The sequence below is a fragment of the Bombina bombina genome, chromosome 9 (assembly GCF_027579735.1).
Source record: "Bombina bombina isolate aBomBom1 chromosome 9, aBomBom1.pri, whole genome shotgun sequence".
In the NCBI taxonomy this organism is placed as follows: Eukaryota; Metazoa; Chordata; class Amphibia; order Anura; family Bombinatoridae; genus Bombina; species Bombina bombina.
The window spans coordinates 51760653-51782413 of NC_069507.1; the positions used below are offsets into that span (position 1 = coordinate 51760653).

Below are 21761 nucleotides of genomic sequence, written 5' to 3' on the forward strand. Positions count from 1 at the left end.
CTCCAGTCCCTTTGTGAAGAGTACTACCCTCCATAAGAGACTACTCCGAATTTTCCTACACTTCTCTGCCAAGCTCCTGTGACGAAAGGCAAAGAATGACTGGGGGATGAGGGGAGTGGGGGAGGTATTTAAGCCTTTGGCTGGGGTGTCTTTGCTTCCTCCTGGTGGCCAGGTTCTTAATTCCCAAAAGTAATGAATAAAGCAGGACTCTCCTCCCATTAAGATGGAAAAAGATATTGTGATACGTAGTGTGAGAACATCCAAGTGACCTAATTGAGTAACTCAGGAGTAGGGATGGGCAAATGTGGTGATTACGTGCAATTTTCTTAATAGAACAAATAGTCCTGTGGACATTCATTTTGGACAATCAAGTGTTAATTAGAACAAAAATCCATTAAAATGCCGTAATCAAACTTTATTTACGGATTTTGAATGTTACTTTTGTTTTCGAATGTTCATAATTAGATTGAATGTCCATATTCAAAATACTATTCAGAAGTTCAATATCATGTGGTAGGGAAATTAGTACACAAAAGATACATTACAGCACCACAATATAATGGGTGAAAGTTTTATTAAAGGACCCAAGAGGTCTAGAGTCCCATAATAAAAGTCTTCCACCTACTATATTGTGGGGCTGTCTCATATCTTTTGTGGACTGTTAAATTTGGAGGAGTCAGACACTCTATTGTGACGTACACGTTTTAAGACTACTGACAAGGATGCTAGACTCTACCACTGCTTGTTGTACCAGTAGGGAAATTAGTAAACTGTTAGATAATAGATAGAAAAATTGGAATTGATATATTTGTATTTCAAATACCTGTATTGTATAAAACATTAATTTAAAGAAAGCATTAGAAATACTATTACAAATAAATTGATTTAAATTATTCCAATTCGAATATAGAATAATTCGATTCAAATTATGCAATATTCGAATTAGAAAAATTAAAACTGAATATTGCACTTAAAGGGGCAGTCTAGTCAAAATTAAACTTTCATGATTCATATAGGGCATGCAATTTGAAACAACTTTTCAATTTACTTCTATTATCTAATTTGCTCAATTCTTTAGATATCCTTTGTTGAAGAAATAGCAATGTACATGTGTGAGCCAATCACACAAGGCTTTTATGTGCAGCAACCAATCAACAGCTACTGAGCATATCTAGATATGCTTTTCAGCAAGAGATATCAAGAGAATGAAGCAAATTAGATAATAGGAGTAAATTAGAAAGTTGTTTAAAATGACATGCTCTTTCTAAATCAGGAAAGAAAAAAATTGGGTTTCATGTCCTTTTAAAGACAGCATTAGAAATACTATTACATTAAAAGAATGTTAGAATGTTGTGCAAACTTTCGAAACAATCAAATGTATTAAAATTTGTTTCATTTTTTGATTGTTGCAAAACATTCGCCAATCCCTACTCAGTAGTGACACCTGGAAAGAGACAGATTTGAGTGTCATCAGCATAGAGATGGAATTAGAAAAGAGACGAGCCAAGTGTAACTGCCACGCGAATGCACCAGCAATACCATCAAAAGCCGAACATGGTGCATTATCGTGCACTGACCTACCTCCATATTAGCAGCAGGTCACACATTACAATTACTATTTTAAAATAATTTTGCTAAGTTATATATGTTGTAAAAATTCTTATTATTGTGTTTTGAAATCTTCATCAATGTCGAGCACTGAAATATTTTACTACGCATTTGCCTTAAAATGAGATGTCTCCGCATCTTGTCAAGTAAGACAAATTCACTTCACACATTTGTTACCAAAAAATAATTTTATTAGTTTAATGACTTGTGGCAACATAGAATAAACTAGTCTTGTCTTAGCGTGTTTTCTACTACATCTATCTACTTGGTAGCAAAAGCTCTTTGGTGAATGATTAACACTTTTGCTGTCAGAGCCAACAACATAAAATGCTTGATGTCTCTCATAGCAAAAGTGTTACATTAACTAAAAAAAAAAAAAAAATCAAAAAGAAAAAAAAGCCAAGGAAATTTAAATCCTTACCTTCGCCACGTATTATTTTCAGTTTGTTTTGTGCTTAATACTGATTTTATTGGTAAACTAACTTTATACTCTTAGTACCTTATTGCTGAACATTGAGTGTGGAAGATACCGAACAGAAGAGTGAGGGACTGTAATAAATATCATTATCACAAAATGAATATCTTAAATCAAACAACAAACAGTGTATATTACAGAGCAGTCACATGATCAGGCTTAACAAATAATATTTTAATTTCTTGGGCTTAACTTCTTACCAAAGTTTTAAAAAAAATGATGTTGCAGACTCATGTAATAAATTCCCTTTGTTAAATATTGTATTGAATTATCTATTTTATCAATTTTGAGTTGAATAAAAATCCCTTAAATTTCCAAAAGGTCATTACAAATTGGTGTGAGATGCATTAAGACCCCAAGTATCTTAGGGGGTAAAATACAATTTGTGCTTTATCTATGGGCTGTCATGCTATACACAACTCATACATTCTACAAGATTGTGATCATATCTATAAAAAAAACCTAGCCTAAAGTTCACAAACTTCTATAACCCTGGTATTAAAGGCAACAAATTGAATACACCCCACACGCTGTCACTTTTCCCTTTCAACAGTTGACCAATGGCTTTACTCCATTCTTTAATACAGACACCTCTAACCAGTGTTGGAAAATCTAGTACATTATAAATCACTGAGCCTCATATTTATATTTTTCTGAAAAAGAATAAAACGTCCAAAGGATATTCTGTTTTAATTATTGTTTTTCTCCATCAGCAGAGCCTCAGGGGAGAACTCTTGAATAATCTTTCTACTGTAGTAGAAATGCCAGATTCTAACCGATAGTCTACCATTATATAAGATACTTAAAGTTTTTTTGTTACGGCTATTCCAGAACTTCTCCCAGATACTTATGTTCCCTTCAGTTGTTCCAGTTAAGAATACATCCTAATTACATACATACAATCCATAAAAAACATCATCAGATTCCAACCTACCTGGCATAGGTTAGTATGCAAGTCATAGAACTAACAATGTATGGCTCTACTGTCCTACATAACTCTTTCTCCTCTGATGAGGTTAGGTGTGGCACTGATTATATACACATCTGTAAAATTAGAGCCATGTTTATACTTGTCCAGCCATTCCTGCAGCAGACTACAGGGAGCTAAAGCGCAGCTTTTTTCCTCCTACATTGAGGCGTGAAATCCTGCGTAAGATACTTTCTGGGTTACTGAAATTACTTGTTAGAAATTCCTTCCTGAGAAACTTTACGATCCTAGGCCCAGATTCCAGTGTGCTTAAAAAATGTTGCATTCGGATTCTCAGGCCTCTGGCTCATTGTCAGTTCGGAAGGCTTGTTTGCGTAAATGAGTCTCTATCTCCTCTCGGAAGACTAGCATGCCTAAGTGTGGGTGCGAGGCCTCATTCATGGCTTTGGACTGGATACACATGCGGTATTGCTCTGGGGTAAGCTCATCTACACAGTGCTTCTCGTGCCACAAATGGAAAAGGCCGGGCACAGGAGTGCGAACTACAATCAGATCTCCATGGAGATACTTCCTATACAGGTGAACATCCTCTCCTCCCCATCCTCTGACTTCCAGATCAAACCCTCCTGTACAGAATGAAAAGAGACACATTAAGTTGATGTTTCAAATCTTTCACTGACCCGATGACACTGTAAACGTACTAAAACTTATTTGAGGAAAATTAGTTCATCAAATTCAAAAGAAAAACTCACTGGGATTTAAAAACAAAAGAGATTTTACTTTAATTATCAGATTTAAGGTTGTAATGCTCACCTCCGTGTGGCATTCATCAGACATCTAGCACCTTGCATGGTTCCACACTATTTAAATCCATTGGAAATCAATGAGCAAACAAACAATCTCACCTTCCATTGTGGGTGTGTGGAATAATTAGTACAATGATTAGGTGATAGTGGTTTGTTCATGTCTTCCTCATAAATTAAACAAAAGTAAAATAATGCATATGAGAAAATTTGCGTCTCCAATTCATATAAAATCTCTTCCCAGTAAATCAAGCAAAAATCAATTGATACTTGTAAAAAAACATAATTTATGTAAGAATTTACCTGATAAATTCATCTCTTTCATATTGGCAAGAGTCCATGAGCTAGTGACGTATGGGATATACATTCCTACCAGGAGGGGCAAAGTTTCCAAAACCTCAAAATGCCTATAAATACACCCCCCACCACACCCACAATTCAGTTTAACGAATAGCCAAGAAGTGGGGTGATAAGAAAGGAGCGAAAGCATCAACAAGGAATTGGAATAATTGTGCTTTATACAAAAAAATCATAACCACCATAAAAAGGGTGGGCCTCATGGACTCTTGCCAATATGAAAGAAATGAATTTATCAGGTAAATTGTTACATAAATTGTGTTTTCTTTCATGTAATTGGCAAGAGTCCATGAGCTAGTGACGTATGGGATAGCAAATACCCAAGATGTGGAACTCCACCCAAGAGTCACTAGAGAGGGAGGGATAAAAATAAAGACAGCCAATTTCGCTGAAAAAATGAATCCACAACCCAAATCAAAAGTTTTAATCTTTATAATGAAAAAAAAATGAAATTATAAGCAGAAGAATCAAACTGAAACAGCTGCCTGAAGTACTTTTCTACCAAAAACTGCTTCTGAAGAAGAGAAAACATCAAAATGGTAGAATTTAGTAAAAGTATACAAAGAAGACCAAGTTGCTGCTTTGCAAATCTGATCAACAGAAGCTTCATTCTTAAAAGCCCAGGAACTAGAAACTGACCTAGTAGAATGAGCCGTAATCCTCTGAGGCGGGGATTTACCCGACTCCAAATAAGCGTGATGAATCAAAAGCTTTAACCAAGATGCCAAAGAAATGGCAGAAGCCTTCTGACCTTTCCTAGAACCAGAAAAGATAACAAATAGACTAGAAGTCTTTCTGAAATCTTTAGTAGCTTCAACATAACATTTCAAAGCTCTTACCACATCCAAAGAATGTAAAGATCTCTCCAGAGAATTCTTAGGATTAGGACACAACGAAGGGACAATTTCTCTACTAATGTTGTTGGAATTCACAACTTTAGGTAAAAATTTAAATGAAGTCCTCAAAACCGCCTTATCCTGATGAAAAATCAGAAAAGGAGACTCACAAGAAAGAGCAGATAATTCAGAAACTCTTCTAGCAGAAGAGATGGCCAAAAGGAACAATACTTTCCAAGAAAGTAATTTAATGTCCAGAGAATGCATAGGCTCAAACGGAGGAGCCTGTAAAGCCCTCAAAACCAAATTAAGACTCCAAGGAGGAGAGATTAACTTAATGACAGGCTAGATACGAACCAAAGCCTGTACAAAACAATGAATATCAGGAAGATTAGCAATTTTTCTGTGGAACAGAACAGAAAGAGCAGAGATTTGTCCTTTCAAGGAACTTGCAGACAAACCCTTATCCAAACCACCCTGAAGAAACTGTAAAATTCTAGGAATTCTAAAAGAATGCCAAGAGTATTTATGAGAAGAACACCATGAAATGTAAGTCTTCCAAACTCGGTAATAAATCTTTCTAGACACAGATTTGCGAGCCTGCAACATAGTATTATTCACCGAGTCAGAGAAACCTCTATGACTAAGCACTAAGCGTTCAATCTCCATACCTTCAAATTTAATGATTTGAGATCCTGATGGAAAAATGGGCATTGAGATAGAAGGTCTGGCCTTAACTGAAGTGGCCAAGGTTGGCAACTGGACATCCGAACAAGATCCGCATACCAAAACCTGTGTGGCCATGCTGGAGCAACCAGCAGTAGAAATGAACGCTCCATTATGATTTTGGAAATCACTCTTGGAAGAAGAACTAGAGGCGGAAAGATATAAGCAGGTTGATAACTCCAAGGAAGTGTCAACGCATCCACTGCTTCCGCCTGAGGATCCCTGGACCTGGACAGATACCTGGGAAGTTTCCTGTTTAGATGAGAAGCCATCAGATCTATTTCTGGTAGCCCCCACATCTGAACAATCTGAAAAAATACATCTGGGTGAAGAGACCACTCCTCCGGATGTAAAGTCTGGCGACTGAGATAATCCGCTTCCCAATTGTCTATACCTGGGATATGGACCACAGAAATTAGACAGGAGCTGGATTCCGCCCATGCAAGTATCCAAGATACTTCTTTTATAGCTTGAGGACTGTGAGTCCCACCTTGATGATTGACATATGCCACGGATGTGACATTGTCTGTCTGAAAACAAATTAACGGTTCTCTCTTCAAAAGAGGCCAAAACTGAAGAGCTCTGAAAATCACACAGAGTTCCAAAATATTGATTGGCAATCTCGCCTCTTGAGATTTCCAAACCCCTTGCGCTGTCAGAGATCCCCAAACAGCTCCCCAACCTGAAAGACTCGCATCTGTTGTGATCACAGTCCAGGTTGGATGAACCAAAGAGGCCCCTTGAACTAAACAATGGTGATCTAACCACCAAGTCAGAGATAGTCGAATATTGGGATTTAATGATATTAATTGTGATATCTTTGTATAATCCCTGCACCATTGGCTCAGCATATAAAGCTGAAGAGGTCTCATGTGAAAACGAGCAAAGGGGATAGCGTCCGATGCTGCAGTCATAAGACCTAAAACCTCCATGCACATAGCTACTGAAGGGAATGATTGAAACTGAAAGTTCTGACAAGCTGAAACCAATTTCAGACGTCTTTTATCTGTTAGAGACAAAGTCATGGATACTGAATCTATTTGGAATCCTAAAAAGGTTACCCTTGTCTGAGGAATCAAGGAACTTTTTGGTAAATTGATCCTCCAACCATGTCTTTGAAGAAACAACACTAGTTGATTCGTGTGAAATTCTGCAGAATGTAAAGACTGAGCAAGTACCAAGATCTCAAGAGGACTAGTCTCCTCCATATCTAATGCAATCAACACCTCTTTTAATAAGGAATGAATATACTCCATTTTAAATAAGTATGAAGATTTGTCAGTGTCAATATCTGAGGCAGAATCTTCTGAACCAGATAGATCCTCATCAGAGATAGATAAATCAGAATGTTGTTGGTCATTTAAAAATTCATCAATTTTATGAAAAGTTTTAAAAAACCTTTTACGTTTATTAGAAGGTGGTATGACAGACAAAGCCTTCTGAATAGAATCAGAAACACATTCTCTCACATTAACAGGAATATCCTGAGCATTAGATGTTGAAGGAATAACAACAGGTAATGGATTACTACTAATGGAAATATTTTCTGCATGTAAAAGTTTGTCATGACAATTATCACAAACTACAGCCAGAGGAACAGTTACCACAAGTTTACAACAAATGCACTTAGCTTTGGTAGAACCGACATCAGGCAGCAGGATTCCAATAGTGGATTCTGAAACAGGATGAGATTGAGACATCTTGCAATATGTAAGAGAAAAAATAACATATAAAGCAAAAATATCAATTTCCTTATGACAGTTTCAGGAATGGGAACAAATGCAAACAGAATAAGCCTCTGGAAACCAGAAGCAAAAATACATGAAGATTTAAATAATGTCAAAAAGTCTGGCACCAAGTATGACACCCACAACTGACAAAATATTTTTTGGCGCCAAAAACGTCTGCAACAAACACGAGCGTCATAGATTCCGCAACTACGTGATAATTCTCGGCGCCAACTAAGACGCCGGAAATGACGAAAATACAAACGTAATTCTTGCGCCAAAAAAGTCTTGCGCCAAGAATGACGCAATAAATTATAATATTTTGCGCACCCGCGAGCCTAACAGCCCGCAATTTAGAAAAAAGTCAATTTGAAAAATTTCAGGTAAGAATTTTTTTTTTTTTTTTATATGTGCATTTCCCAAAATGAAACAGACAGTCTGCAAAAAGGAAATATACTGATACATGTGAATCATGGCAAATATAAGTACAAACATTATATTTAGAACTTTACATTTAAAGTGCCAAACCATAGCTTAGAGTGTCTTAATAAAGGAAAACATACTTACCAAAAGACACTCATCTACATAAAGTAGATAGCCAAACCAGTACTGAAACGAGAATCACTAGAGGTAATGGTATATAAGAGTATATCGTCGATCTGAAAAGGGAGGTAGGAGATGAATCTCTACGACCGATAACAGAGAACCTATGAAATAGATCCCCGTTAGGATGACCATTGCATTCAATAGGTAATACTCCCTTCACATCCCTCTGTCATTCACTGCACTCTGAGAGGAACCGGGCTTCAGCATGCTGAGAAGCGCATATCAACATAGAAATCTAGCACAAACTTACTTCACCACCTCCATAGGAGGCAAAGTTTGTAAAACTGAATTGTGGGTGTGGTGGGGGGTGTATTTATAGGCATTTTGAGGTTTGGGAAACTTTGCCCTTCCTGGTAGGAATGTATATCCCATACGTCACTAGCTCATGGACGCTTGCCAATTACATGAAAGAAACTTACATTTCCGCCTGTCTGCCTTTTTTTCTAACACTTCAGAAACTTACATTTCCAATTCATATAATATGATACAGTGTAAGTACAAATCTAAACTTGATCTCCTAGATCGATCTTACCAGGCCACCTCTTATTTTATTGTGTTGTATCTTGTACCTGCCCATTTCTATTATCTGTATGATCGTTACAAATTATTTCAGAGGCTTTGAATTTGATCCGAAGTTATATTATCTGTATGATCGTTACAGATTATTTAGCGTCCTTAATGTGACTATATTAATATTTATATGTACATAAAAAAAAACAAGATAAAAACAAAATTTATGCTTACCTGATAAATTTCTTTCTTTTGCGATGTACCAAGTCCACGGATTCATCCTTACTTGTGGGATATTATCCTTCCTAACAGGAAGTGGCAAAGAGAGCACCACAGCAGAGCTGTCTATATAGCTCCCCCCTTAACTCCACCCCCCAGTCATTCGACCGAAGGCCAAGGAAGAAAAAGGAGAAACTATAAGGTGCATACTATAAATATTTTTGAAGGTATAGGTTGGCAAGAAGACTTTTTGTGGATATCGTGTGATGTATCCTCGTTATACACAAAAATCCCCCACAAATTAGGCATAGAAGCTTTTAAAGAAACTAGTACAATGTGGAATATCCCAGATATACATGTGCAATTCATAGGTGATAGTATTTCTTATATTTTAACCCACAATTACTTTTTATTCGAAGGAAAATATTACAATCAAATCCAAGGGACAGCGATGGGGACCAATATGGCCCCATCGTACGCTAATATATATATGGGGCATTTTGAAAATACTATGATCTGGGGGAAACATAGGTTCAATTCTAATATATACAAATACTACAGATTTATAGATGATATTATTATGATTTGGAAAGGGTCAAGGGAAGAAGCAGATGATTTCATTAAATATATTAACAACAACCAATATAACCTTGAGTTTACTAGTAAAATTTCATCTATTGAAATAGAATTTTTAGATCTGGTTTTGTATATTGATGATTCTAATAAAATATCAGTGAGGAATTTTAGGAAAGCCACCGATAAAAATGGTTTCCTTCACGCCAATAGTGGGCACTTACCCCGTTGGAAGGAAAATATCCCAAGTGGGCAATTTAGGCGCATACGGCGGAACTGTACAGACATCAATAATTACATACAGGAGGCTGAGATAATGAGCAATAAATTCATACAAAAAGGTTATGAAAAATCAAGAATAGAAGAAGCCAAACAAAGAGGGTTAGAATATGATAGAAGTATACTGCTAGAAGATAAAGGAAATAAAATATTAAGTGTAGGAAAGAGGAAAAACAATACTACTTTTATAACAACATACAGTGAAGGAGTGCAAGGTGTTAGATCTATTTTAAATAAACATTGGAAAATCTTATTAGCGGATCCAATATTAGCAGGAGAATTAGAAGAGAAACCCAATGTAGTGTACAGGAAGAATAGGGACATTAAGAGTCTAATTCCTCCATCTAAACTGAAAGCTACCAGACCTAAAAATGAGGGAACCCTGTCTAATTGGCTAGCACTCAAACCAGGAACATATAGATGTAGGAAAATAGACTGCTGTTTATGCCCTATTATAGATGAAACATCAGAGAGTACTTGGAATTGGGATAGAACTAATGAATTTAAAATTAAAGATAGAACTACATGTCATTCAACATATGTAGTATATCAAATGACATGCATTTGTGGATTAATTTATATAGGGCGTACTAAACGCAAAATAAAAAGGAGAGTATATGAACATTTGAACAATATAAAAAATGGTTTGGAAGGCCATAGTGTTTCCCATCATTGCAAATTAAAACATCAGTGTAGTAGTGTAGGTATTACATTTAAAGTGTTAGAACATGTTACTAGTGAGCATCAGGGTAATCGCCTATTAAAACTTAGAAAAGCTGAAACCAAGTGGATTCACCAATTAGGAAGTTTAAGCCCTAGAGGATTAAATATAGAAATTGATCTTCAAGCTTTTATGGTATAATATAGTATATGTCTGTCCCACAAAATAGGTAAAGAGCAGTATAATGCTGATTTTATAGCAATTACTAGTCCTTTAATATATTTTTTAACATTTTAAAGAAATTTTAAATAATAGGAAATAGGAATGAATTTATCACAATCGTATTTTAACTTGTAGAATGGTTTGTCATTTTAGAGAATTTTAATGTAGTTTGATTAATATTAACCAAATTGCGTTTTTGAATATGTGTGTGTTAAATTATTATATCTATGAATTGATTTATAATTGTATTATTTTGTAAAGGGATTTTAAGTATTCATTAGAGTAAGTTATTTGTAGGAATTAAGAGTGTTAATATGGTATAGATCTTATGTTATATATCACAGATTGAGTCTCATGAACAGTCTTTTAATTTCTTATCAATGTCTCATCCTAGTAATATATGTTTTAGGATAGGCTTCAGTTTCACATATGCAGAGCACTTATACTGAATCAATGTCAGACCCACCGCAGCTAATACGGATACATTGTATTTGTGAGTAATATGACACCAACCAATGAGAGCAAAACCCGGTAAATTTAAAGCTCACAACAACAGCTGTTCAACATACAAAGCCCGTTGAGAAAGTTCACCCGAGAGTGAATGAAACGCGTTCGGGAGAAAGAGTTGAACAAACTTTATTCATTGACAGGACAACTGTGCCTTACCGGTGAAATAATACCGGACGTGCTGTATTTCCAAACCGGAGGAACAAAAAGAGGAGAACGGACATACAGCCCCCACCACTAAGACCGGATACCGAGGCTTGGATTGGATTGTGATCGCTAAGCAACTTTAAATCTTATGTGCATATAACTTGCACTTATCTTGTAAGTGTATATTTTTATGGCTTTATTGTAACAATAATAAAGAAAGATACAGTGAATCTCGGATGCGCTTGTGTTTTTGTTGTTGTAGTTCGTGTGAAAGGAGGATCTGGACACAAACAGGTTCCTGAGACAAGCAGCAACGGAAAGATCACAGATATCAGCTGGAAACCAATTGCTAAAAGAACATTCTAGCCATATTCATTTGGATTTTTTAACCCCTTTCAGTACTTGTTCCTATTCAAGAGTTTGAACTGCGGTATTTATATTTATATTTTATGAAACAGTGTTTTATATGTAGTTGAGTTTTAAATGTAATTGATTTTTATATGTGCTTTATATGCACAACTAATTTCTGAGTCCATTACAACACCAAGGTAGATAAGAAATATATTTTTTAAGGAAGAATAGTAGTAGTAATAGCACTAGCACTTTACCATTTGTATGATTTATTAATATTCAGGGGATAGTTAGAATTTATTTTGGTATCTAATAGGTAGAGTGTACCCTATATCAGTTCAATTTTTGCGCTGCAACATTTTTGGGAATTAGGTAGAGGTTGTACCATATAGGTTGTTTGTAGTAGCAGCACTTATGGCAGATACAGAGGTCACCGCCCAAACCAGTATAAATGTGGATAATGAAATTAAAGAGTATAATATTAACCGTAATAGAGATATAAACTTGTTAGAAGTAAATAATATAATTAATGAAGATCCTTCACATCTATTGAAAATATTTGAGAAATTAATAACAGCCGATACAAAAGACTGGCAGGATCTAATCCTACTGGATAATTATATCAAACATGATATCATCCCTAGAGGATTACGGATGCATAAATATCCGGCCTTTGAATTAGAAGATGTGGAATTTTCTACAGAGTGGGAGAGTGCTCTGCATACATGCTCAGTTACACTTATTAAAATTTTGATAAAATATAGAGAATATAAATTAGAAAAGTCCAAAACTGATATTTCAAATACATTACAAAAAATTCAAGTGTTTAGAAATGAGGAAAAGTGGGACAGACAATTCAATAATATAGTAAAAAGAAATATAGAATTAGAGAAAGAATTAATGGAACATAAAGCTGAAAAACTAAAAAGAGATAAAGAGGACTATGCAACTGATAAAGTACACACTTATAATAAAAAGAATAGGAAGACCCATTTAAATCAAAATGCTTATCAAAATTATACTAAAATACATACATCTACCACTAGAGATTCACAGCAATCTACAAATGAGGAAAATATGGTTTTTAAACCTATAAAACCAAATACACCACTACTCGTAAACAATAGGTTTGCTCCTCTTAATGAGAGCATAGATCCTAGCAAACCTACATCTCCAACAAGTAATAGGGAGGGTGCTAAACCTAAAGAGATGATTCAGCACCGTCCTAGAGAGAATTTTAGACCAATGCATAACCCTGAGTATAATGGGAATCATAGAGGTTCGTATAATACACAACATAATGAGAATCATTTTTTATACGAAAGAAACAATCAACAAAGGCCACCCCCATATCAACAAAACACATATTGGAGACCACTAGAACAGAGACAATGGGGGCAACAAAATCAGAACCAGAGAGTAGCCAAAAGAGGGTGGGAACAAAGAGGGGATGTAGAGGAGGTGTTAGATTACAGCAGAAACAAACAAAGAAGATGGAATTAGAGGATGCTAAGAAAGAGATTTTTAACCTCTCAGATAGAGTCCTGAAAGATGAAGAAATTAGTCTATTGAGTAAGGGCTTAAAATTTGCCCCCAAGAAAGCCCCTAATAAATTTGACACATACATTGACCTGCAAAAATTCATTAGAAAACTAACCCTCAAAAGATATTATATTAAAGAGTATAATAATACTGTACAGCATAGTAGTGTAGCAAATTTCACTTTAGAGGATATAAAAACAGTGAATTGCCTTAAAAATTTAGAACAAGATAGCTGTATGCAAGCATCTTTGGACACATCTAGCAGTCATGTAGATATAAATCTCGACGAAATACTCAATTGTAGTGTATATGAAGATAAGCAAGAAGTGAGACATAGTGGCCTGAAATCTCGTTCTACCTTTTATCCACACCAAACACAGGGAGAATATATATATACCTATAACAAATTAGTTACTGAAGATTTAAAACTATATTTTGAGAAAAACAAAGGGAAATTTGTTAATAAGTATAATGACAACCTCAATATGAGTGAAAGACAAGCACTTAAGAACTTAACAAATGACAGTTCAATAGTAATTCGCCAATCAGATAAAGGAGGAGGAACTGTCATACAAAATAAATGTGACTACCTGAAAGAAGCACAAGTACTATTAGGGGATAGACAAGTATATGCCATTTTAGATAGAAATCCCACTGAACAATATAAAAGTGAATTATATTTGTTATTGACGAAAGCGAAGGATAATAATATTATTGATGATGAGGAATTTAAATTTATATATAAAGCAAGTCCAAATATACCTATATTTTATCATATCCCAAAAGTCCACAAAAATAGTACCAACCCCCCAGGAAGACCTATTGTGTCGGGGGTCGATTCACTGAGTAGTAATTTAAGTATCTATGTAGATTGGTATCTTCAACCAATGGCTAAAAAGGTTAGATCGTACCTTAAAGACACAACTCATACTATAAATATTTTTGAAGGTATAGGTTGGCAAGAAGACTTTTTGTGGATATCGTGTGATGTATCCTCGTTATACACAAAAATCCCCCACAAATTAGGCATAGAAGCTTTTAAAGAAACTAGTACAATGTGGAATATCCCAGATATACATGTGCAATTCATAGGTGATAGTATTTCTTATATTTTAACCCACAATTACTTTTTATTCGAAGGAAAATATTACAATCAAATCCAAGGGACAGCGATGGGGACCAATATGGCCCCATCGTACGCTAATATATATATGGGGCATTTTGAAAATACTATGATCTGGGGGAAACATAGGTTCAATTCTAATATATACAAATACTACAGATTTATAGATGATATTATTATGATTTGGAAAGGGTCAAGGGAAGAAGCAGATGATTTCATTAAATATATTAACAACAACCAATATAACCTTGAGTTTACTAGTAAAATTTCATCTATTGAAATAGAATTTTTAGATCTGGTTTTGTATATTGATGATTCTAATAAAATATCAGTGAGGAATTTTAGGAAAGCCACCGATAAAAATGGTTTCCTTCACGCCAATAGTGGGCACTTACCCCGTTGGAAGGAAAATATCCCAAGTGGGCAATTTAGGCGAATACGGCGGAACTGTACAGACATCAATAATTACATACAGGAGGCTGAGATAATGAGCAATAAATTCATACAAAAAGGTTATGAAAAATCAAGAATAGAAGAAGCCAAACAAAGAGGGTTAGAATATGATAGAAGTATACTGCTAGAAGATAAAGGAAATAAAATATTAAGTGTAGGAAAGAGGAAAAACAATACTACTTTTATAACAACATACAGTGAAGGAGTGCAAGGTGTTAGATCTATTTTAAATAAACATTGGAAAATCTTATTAGCGGATCCAATATTAGCAGGAGAATTAGAAGAGAAACCCAATGTAGTGTACAGGAAGAATAGGGACATTAAGAGTCTAATTGCTCCATCTAAACTGAAAGCTACCAGACCTAAAAATGAGGGAACCCTGTCTAATTGGCTAGCACTCAAACCAGGAACATATAGATGTAGGAAAATAGACTGCTGTTTATGCCCTATTATAGATGAAACATCAGAGAGTACTTGGAATTGGGATAGAACTAATGAATTTAAAATTAAAGATAGAACTACATGTCATTCAACATATGTAGTATATCAAATGACATGCATTTGTGGATTAATTTATATAGGGCGTACTAAACGCAAAATAAAAAGGAGAGTATATGAACATTTGAACAATATAAAAAATGGTTTGGAAGGCCATAGTGTTTCCCATCATTGCAAATTAAAACATCAGTGTAGTAGTGTAGGTATTACATTTAAAGTGTTAGAACATGTTACTAGTGAGCATCAGGGTAATCGCCTATTAAAACTTAGAAAAGCTGAAACCAAGTGGATTCACCAATTAGGAAGTTTAAGCCCTAGAGGATTAAATATAGAAATTGATCTTCAAGCTTTTATGGTATAATATAGTATATGTCTGTCCCACAAAATAGGTAAAGAGCAGTATAATGCTGATTTTATAGCAATTACTAGTCCTTTAATATATTTTTTAACATTTTAAAGAAATTTTAAATAATAGGAAATAGGAATGAATTTATCACAATCGTATTTTAACTTGTAGAATGGTTTGTCATTTTAGAGAATTTTAATGTAGTTTGATTAATATTAACCAAATTGCGTTTTTGAATATGTGTGTGTTAAATTATTATATCTATGAATTGATTTATAATTGTATTATTTTGTAAAGGGATTTTAAGTATTCATTAGAGTAAGTTATTTGTAGGAATTAAGAGTGTTAATATGGTATAGATCTTATGTTATATATCACAGATTGAGTCTCATGAACAGTCTTTTAATTTCTTATCAATGTCTCATCCTAGTAATATATGTTTTAGGATAGGCTTCAGTTTCACATATGCAGAGCACTTATACTGAATCAATGTCAGACCCACCGCAGCTAATACGGATACATTGTATTTGTGAGTAATATGACACCAACCAATGAGAGCAAAACCCGGTAAATTTAAAGCTCACAACAACAGCTGTTCAACATACAAAGCCCGTTGAGAAAGTTCACCCGAGAGTGAATGAAACGCGTTCGGGAGAAAGAGTTGAACAAACTTTATTCATTGACAGGACAACTGTGCCTTACCGGTGAAATAATACCGGACGTGCTGTATTTCCAAACCGGAGGAACAAAAAGAGGAGAACGGACATACAGCCCCCACCACTAAGACCGGATACCGAGGCTTGGATTGGATTGTGATCGCTAAGCAACTTTAAATCTTATGTGCATATAACTTGCACTTATCTTGTAAGTGTATATTTTTATGGCTTTATTGTAACAATAATAAAGAAAGATACAGTGAATCTCGGATACGCTTGTGTTTTTGTTGTTGTAGTATAAGGTGCAGAGGTGACTGAAGTTTTCAATAAAAAATACTATCTGTCTTGAATAGACAGGGCGGGCAGTGGACTTGGTACATCGCAAAAGAAAGAAATTTATCAGGTAAGCATAAATTTTGTTTTCTTTTGCAAGATGTACCAAGTCCACGGATTCATCCTTACTTGTGGGATACCAATACCAAAGCTTTAGGACACGGATGAAGAGAGGGACAAGACAGGAACCTAAACGGAAGGCACCACTGCTTGCAAAACCTTTCTCCCAAAAATAGCCTCCGAAGAAGCAAAAGTATCAAATTTGTAAAATTTGGAAAAAGTATGAAGCGAAGACCAAGTCGCAGCCTTACAAATCTGTTCAACAGAAGCATCATTTTTAAAAGCCCATGTGGAAGCCACCGCTCTAGAAGAGTGAGCAGTAATTCTTTCAGGAGGCTGCTGTCCAGCAGTCTCATAAGCCAAACGGATGATGCTTTTCAGCCAAAAGGAAAGAGAGGTAGCCGTAGCCTTTTGACCCCTACGTTTTCTAGAATAGACAACAAACAAAGAAGATGGTTGACGAAAATCTTTGGTTGCCTGCAAATAGAACTTCAAAGCACGAACCACGTCCAAGTTGTGCAATAAACGTTCCTTCTTAGAAGAAGGATTAGGACTCAGAGAAGGAGCAACAATCTCCTGATTGATATTCCTGTTAGTAACCACCTTAGGGAGGAACCCAGGTTTGGTACGCAAAACCACCTTATCAGCATGAAAAACAAGATAAGGCGAGTCACATTGTAATGCAGATAATTCAGAAACCCTTCGAGCTGAAGAGATAGCAACCAGAAACAGAACTTTTCAAGATAGAATTTTAATATCTATGGAATGCATGGGTTCAAACGGAACCCCCTGAAGAACATTGAGAACTAAATTTAGACTCCATGGCGGAGCAACAGGTTTAAACACAGGCTTGATTCTAACTAAAGCCTGACAAAAAGCCAGAACGTCTGGGACATCTGCCAGACGCTTGTGCAATAGAATAGACAGAGCAGATATCTGTCATTTTAAGGAACTAGCTGACAATCCTTTCTCCAATCCTTCTTGAAGAAAGGACAAAATCCTAGGAATCCTGATCTTACTCCATGAGTAGCCATTGGATTCGCACCAAAAAAAGATATTTACGCCATATCTTATGATAGATTTTCCTGGTGACAGGCTTTCGAGCCTGAATCAAGGTATCTATGACCGACTCAGAGAAACCCCGCTTTGATAAAATCAAGCGTTCAATCTCCAAGCAGTCAGTTGCAGAGAAATTAGATTTGGATGCTTGAACGGACCTTGAATCAGAAGGTCTGCATACCAAGTCCTGCGTGGCCACGCAGGCGCTATTAAAATAACCAAAGCTCTCTCCTGTTTGATTCTGGCAATCAGACGCGGAAGGAGAGGGAAATGTGGAAACACATAAGCCAGGTTGAACGACCAGGGTACTGCTAGAGCATCTATCAGTACTGCCTGAGGATCCCTGGACCTGGACCCATAACAAGGAAGTTTGGCGTTCTAACGAGATGCCATCAGATCCAATTCTGGTGTGCCCCAGAGCCGTACCAGTTGAGCAAACACCTCCAGATGGAGCTCCCACTCCCCCGGATGAAAAGTCTGACGACTTAGAAAATCTGCCTCCCAGTTCTCTTCCCCTGGGATATAGATCGCTGATAGATGGCAGGAGTCGGATTATCCTGGAAACTTCCATCATCGCCAAGGAACTCCTTGTTCCCCCCTGATGATTGATGTAAGCTACAGTCGTGATGTTGTCCGACTGAAATCTGATGAATCCGGCCGAGGCCACGCCTGAAGAGCATTGAATATCACTCTTAATTCCAGAATATTTATCGGAAGGAGGGCCTCCTCCTGAGTCCACAAACCCTGTGCTTTCAGGGAATTCCAGACTGCACCCCAGCCAAGTAGGCTGGCGTCTGTCGTCACTATAACCCATTCTGGCCTGCGGAAACACATTCCCTGGGACAGATGATCCTGTGACAACCACCAAAGAAGAGAGTCTCTGGTCTCTTGATCCAGATTTATCTGAGGAGATAAATCCGCATAATCCCCATTCCACTGATTGAGCATGCACAGTTGCAGTGGTCTGAGATGCAAGCGAGCAAACGGAACTATGTCCATTGCTGCTACCATTAGACTGATTACCTCCATACACTGAGCCACTGATGGCCGAGGAATGGAATGAAGAGCTCGGTAGGTGGACAAAATCTTTGATTTCCTGACCTCCGTCAGAAATATTTTCATGTCCACCGAGTCTATCAGAGTCCCTAGAAATTAAACTCTTGTGAGAGGAGAAAGAGAACTCTTTTTTACGTTCACCTTCCACCCGTGAGATCTTAGACTTGGCTAGTTGGAAAGTCGACGCTTGAATTAGGGTGTCGTCTAAATAAGGCGCCACTGCTATGCCCCGCGGCCTTAGGACTGCCAGAAGGGACCCCAGCACCTTTGTGAAGATTCTTGGCGCCGTGGCCAACCCGAAGGGAAGAGCCACAAACTGGTAGTGCTTGTCCAGAAAGGCAAACCTGAGGAACTGGTGATGATCTTTGTGGATAGGAATGTGTAGATACGCATCCTTTAAGTCCACGGTGGTCATATATTGACCCTCATGGATCATTGGTAAAATAGTCTCCATCTTGAAGGATGGAACTCTTAGGAATTGGTTTAGGATCTTGAGATCTAGAATTGGTCTGAAGGTTCCCTCTTTTTTGGGAACCACAAATAGATTGTAGTAGAACCCTTGACCCTGTTCTGCTTTTGGAACTGGGCAGATCACTCCCATGGTAAAAAGGTCTTCTACACAGCGTAAGAACGCCTCTCTTTTTGTCGGGTTTACAGACAATTGAGAAAGATGGAACCTCCCCCTTGGAAGAGAATCCTTGAAATCCAGAAGATATCCCTGGGTTACGATTTCTACTGCCCAGGAGTCCTGAACATCTCTTGCCCAGGCCTGAGCAAAGAGAGAGAGAGTCTGCCCCCCACTAGATCCAGTCCCAGATCAGGGGCTACCTCTTCATGATGTCTTGGTGGCAGCAGCAGGCTTCTTGGCCTGTTTACCCTTGTTCCAAGCCTGGTTAGGTCTCCAGACTGGCCTGGATTGAGTAAAGTTTCCCTCTTGCTTCGCAGCAGGGGAAGAGGAAACGGGACCACCTTTGAAGTTTCGAAAGGAACGAAAATTATTTTGCTTGGTCCTTGTCTTATTTGTCTTATCCTGAGGGAGGGCATGACCCTTCCCTCCAGTGATATCAGAAATGATCTCCTTCAATTCAGGCCCGAAAAGGGTCTTACCCTTGAAAGGAATGGTCAACAGCTTAGATTTTGATGAAACATCAGCAGACCAGGACTTAAGCCATAAGGCTCTACGCGCTAAAATGGCAAAACCTGAATTCTTTGCCGCTAATTTAGCCAGATGAAAAGCGGCGTCTGTAATGAAAGAATTAGCAAGCTTAAGAGCCCTAATTCTATCCAGAATGTCATCTAATGGGGTCTCCGCCTGAAGAGCCTCTTCCAGAAAAACACAAATTTCAAAAACGGTACTCTGCCTTTAAGAGAAAAAAAGGCATACACAAACTGCAAAACTGCTTAAAATTACTCCAAACTTTCCAAAATTTTTACAGTATACCCATCAAGCTTTAGTAAGATTGCACCACAAGTATTAAGGTAATTAACCCTTAAATGAGAAAACCGGATTAAAAAGTGTTAAAAACGCTTGTCAGCACCCTGCCACAGCTCTGCTGTGGCGCCTACCTGCCCTCAAGGATCAAGAATGTGGAAATAAAGCTTCGATTAGGCACTTAGAATTGCTCCAGGACCCTTCTGTTGTAGCTTGCTGCTTGCCTATGTAAAACAAATGCGCAACTGAGGCGCGAAAATAGGCCCCGCTCCTCTCACTCGATGTTGCTGGGGCCTACACACAAATCTACAAAACGATCTTTGAGCCATGTGGGTTATAAAAAAAAACAAATAAGCCAAGTGAACCCTCAAAAACAGAAGTCCCAAATGAAATACACAGTACTCCCAGACACACAAACGTTTGTCCCAATATAACATACAAACTGAGTGCCCATAAGATTAGCCCTATATGCAAGCTAGTAATACCCCCTCTAATACTAGGATTACTGCTTACCCTTCCCCTAATGGGGATACTGTCAGCCTTTCTGTAGTTATCAAAGTCTCTGCAGAAAAAATGACTGAACATACCTCATTGCTGTATAGCAAGAAACCGTTCCTCACACTGAAGTTTTCCTGTACTCCTCAGCTTCTGTGGGAACAGCAGTGGACCTTAGTTACAAATGCTAAGATCATCATCCTCCAGGCAGAAATCTTCATCTATGTCCTGCCTGAGCGTAAATAGTACAACACCGGTACCATTTAAAAATAACAAACTATTGATTGAAAATAAAATAAAACTAACAGTTTAACACCTCTTTCACTTTACACTTCCTGCTTAGAACCGGCAAAGAGAATGACTAGGGGGGTGGGGTTAAGGGAGGAGCTATATAGACAGCTCTGCTGTGGTGCTCTCTTTGCCACTTCCTGTTAGGAAGGATAATATCCCACAAGGATGAATCCGTGGACTCGGTACATCTTGCAAAAGAAATAAGATTAGCTTAGTTGTAGTGTATATTTATATGGTATTATATATACAACCCTAACTATGACTATATGGATGTGATAATATAAAATCAGTCTAAATCCCTGTGATCAGTCCCTAAAGTGCACTTACAGTGATTGTTTACACTTGAGCTAAATTAATATAATCTAATATAAGTCCTAAAGTGAACTATTAACAGTGATGATGAATGGACTCGAATTTGTCTTGCGTGGGATAATATGTAGCATCCTTAGTAAGACAATATTGATATGACTAAAGAAATTGTTTGCAATATTGAAGTGCACATATAGTGGCTAATACCAGCATGAATAGCTATAGGTCCCACTTATCTTATACCCCTAATGTTGGTGAGGATTTAAAATAATAAAAATCATTTAAGTGATAAATTTAGCCCCCCTCTAATGTGATCATGTTGCTAAAGGTTAAGCGTGGTGGATCGACATAGAAGACCAATGTTAAACACTAACCAATAATAAAAGCCCTACACTTACATGTAAACTAAACACATGATACTCAAAATGCTGCAAAGTCTATCACTTCATTGAAACCAGAGGGAAACAGTGACTGGAAACGATAGATCCAGTATGTCTCCCTCTGTCGTAAGCGTGTGTACCTATTGTAACCTACCGCATGGGGGATATTTTCCAAGGGAGTGATCTTAAAAAA

At 37.0% G+C, this 21761-nt stretch overlaps 1 protein-coding gene across 3 annotated transcripts in view; it reads right to left on the reverse strand.

Annotated features, from left to right (window-relative positions):
* Window positions 1–1777: 1777 nt before the first annotated feature.
* CSGALNACT2 (chondroitin sulfate N-acetylgalactosaminyltransferase 2) overlaps window positions 1778–21761 on the reverse strand; it is a 136677-nt gene continuing 116693 nt past the window's right edge. For all 3 annotated transcript variants that reach the window (XM_053692092.1, XM_053692093.1, XM_053692091.1), the window contains one exon: window positions 1778–3637. In XM_053692092.1, the coding sequence (XP_053548067.1) occupies window positions 3345–3637 (293 nt within the window). In that variant the 3' untranslated portion in view covers window positions 1778–3344. The remainder of the gene's footprint in view (window positions 3638–21761) is intronic.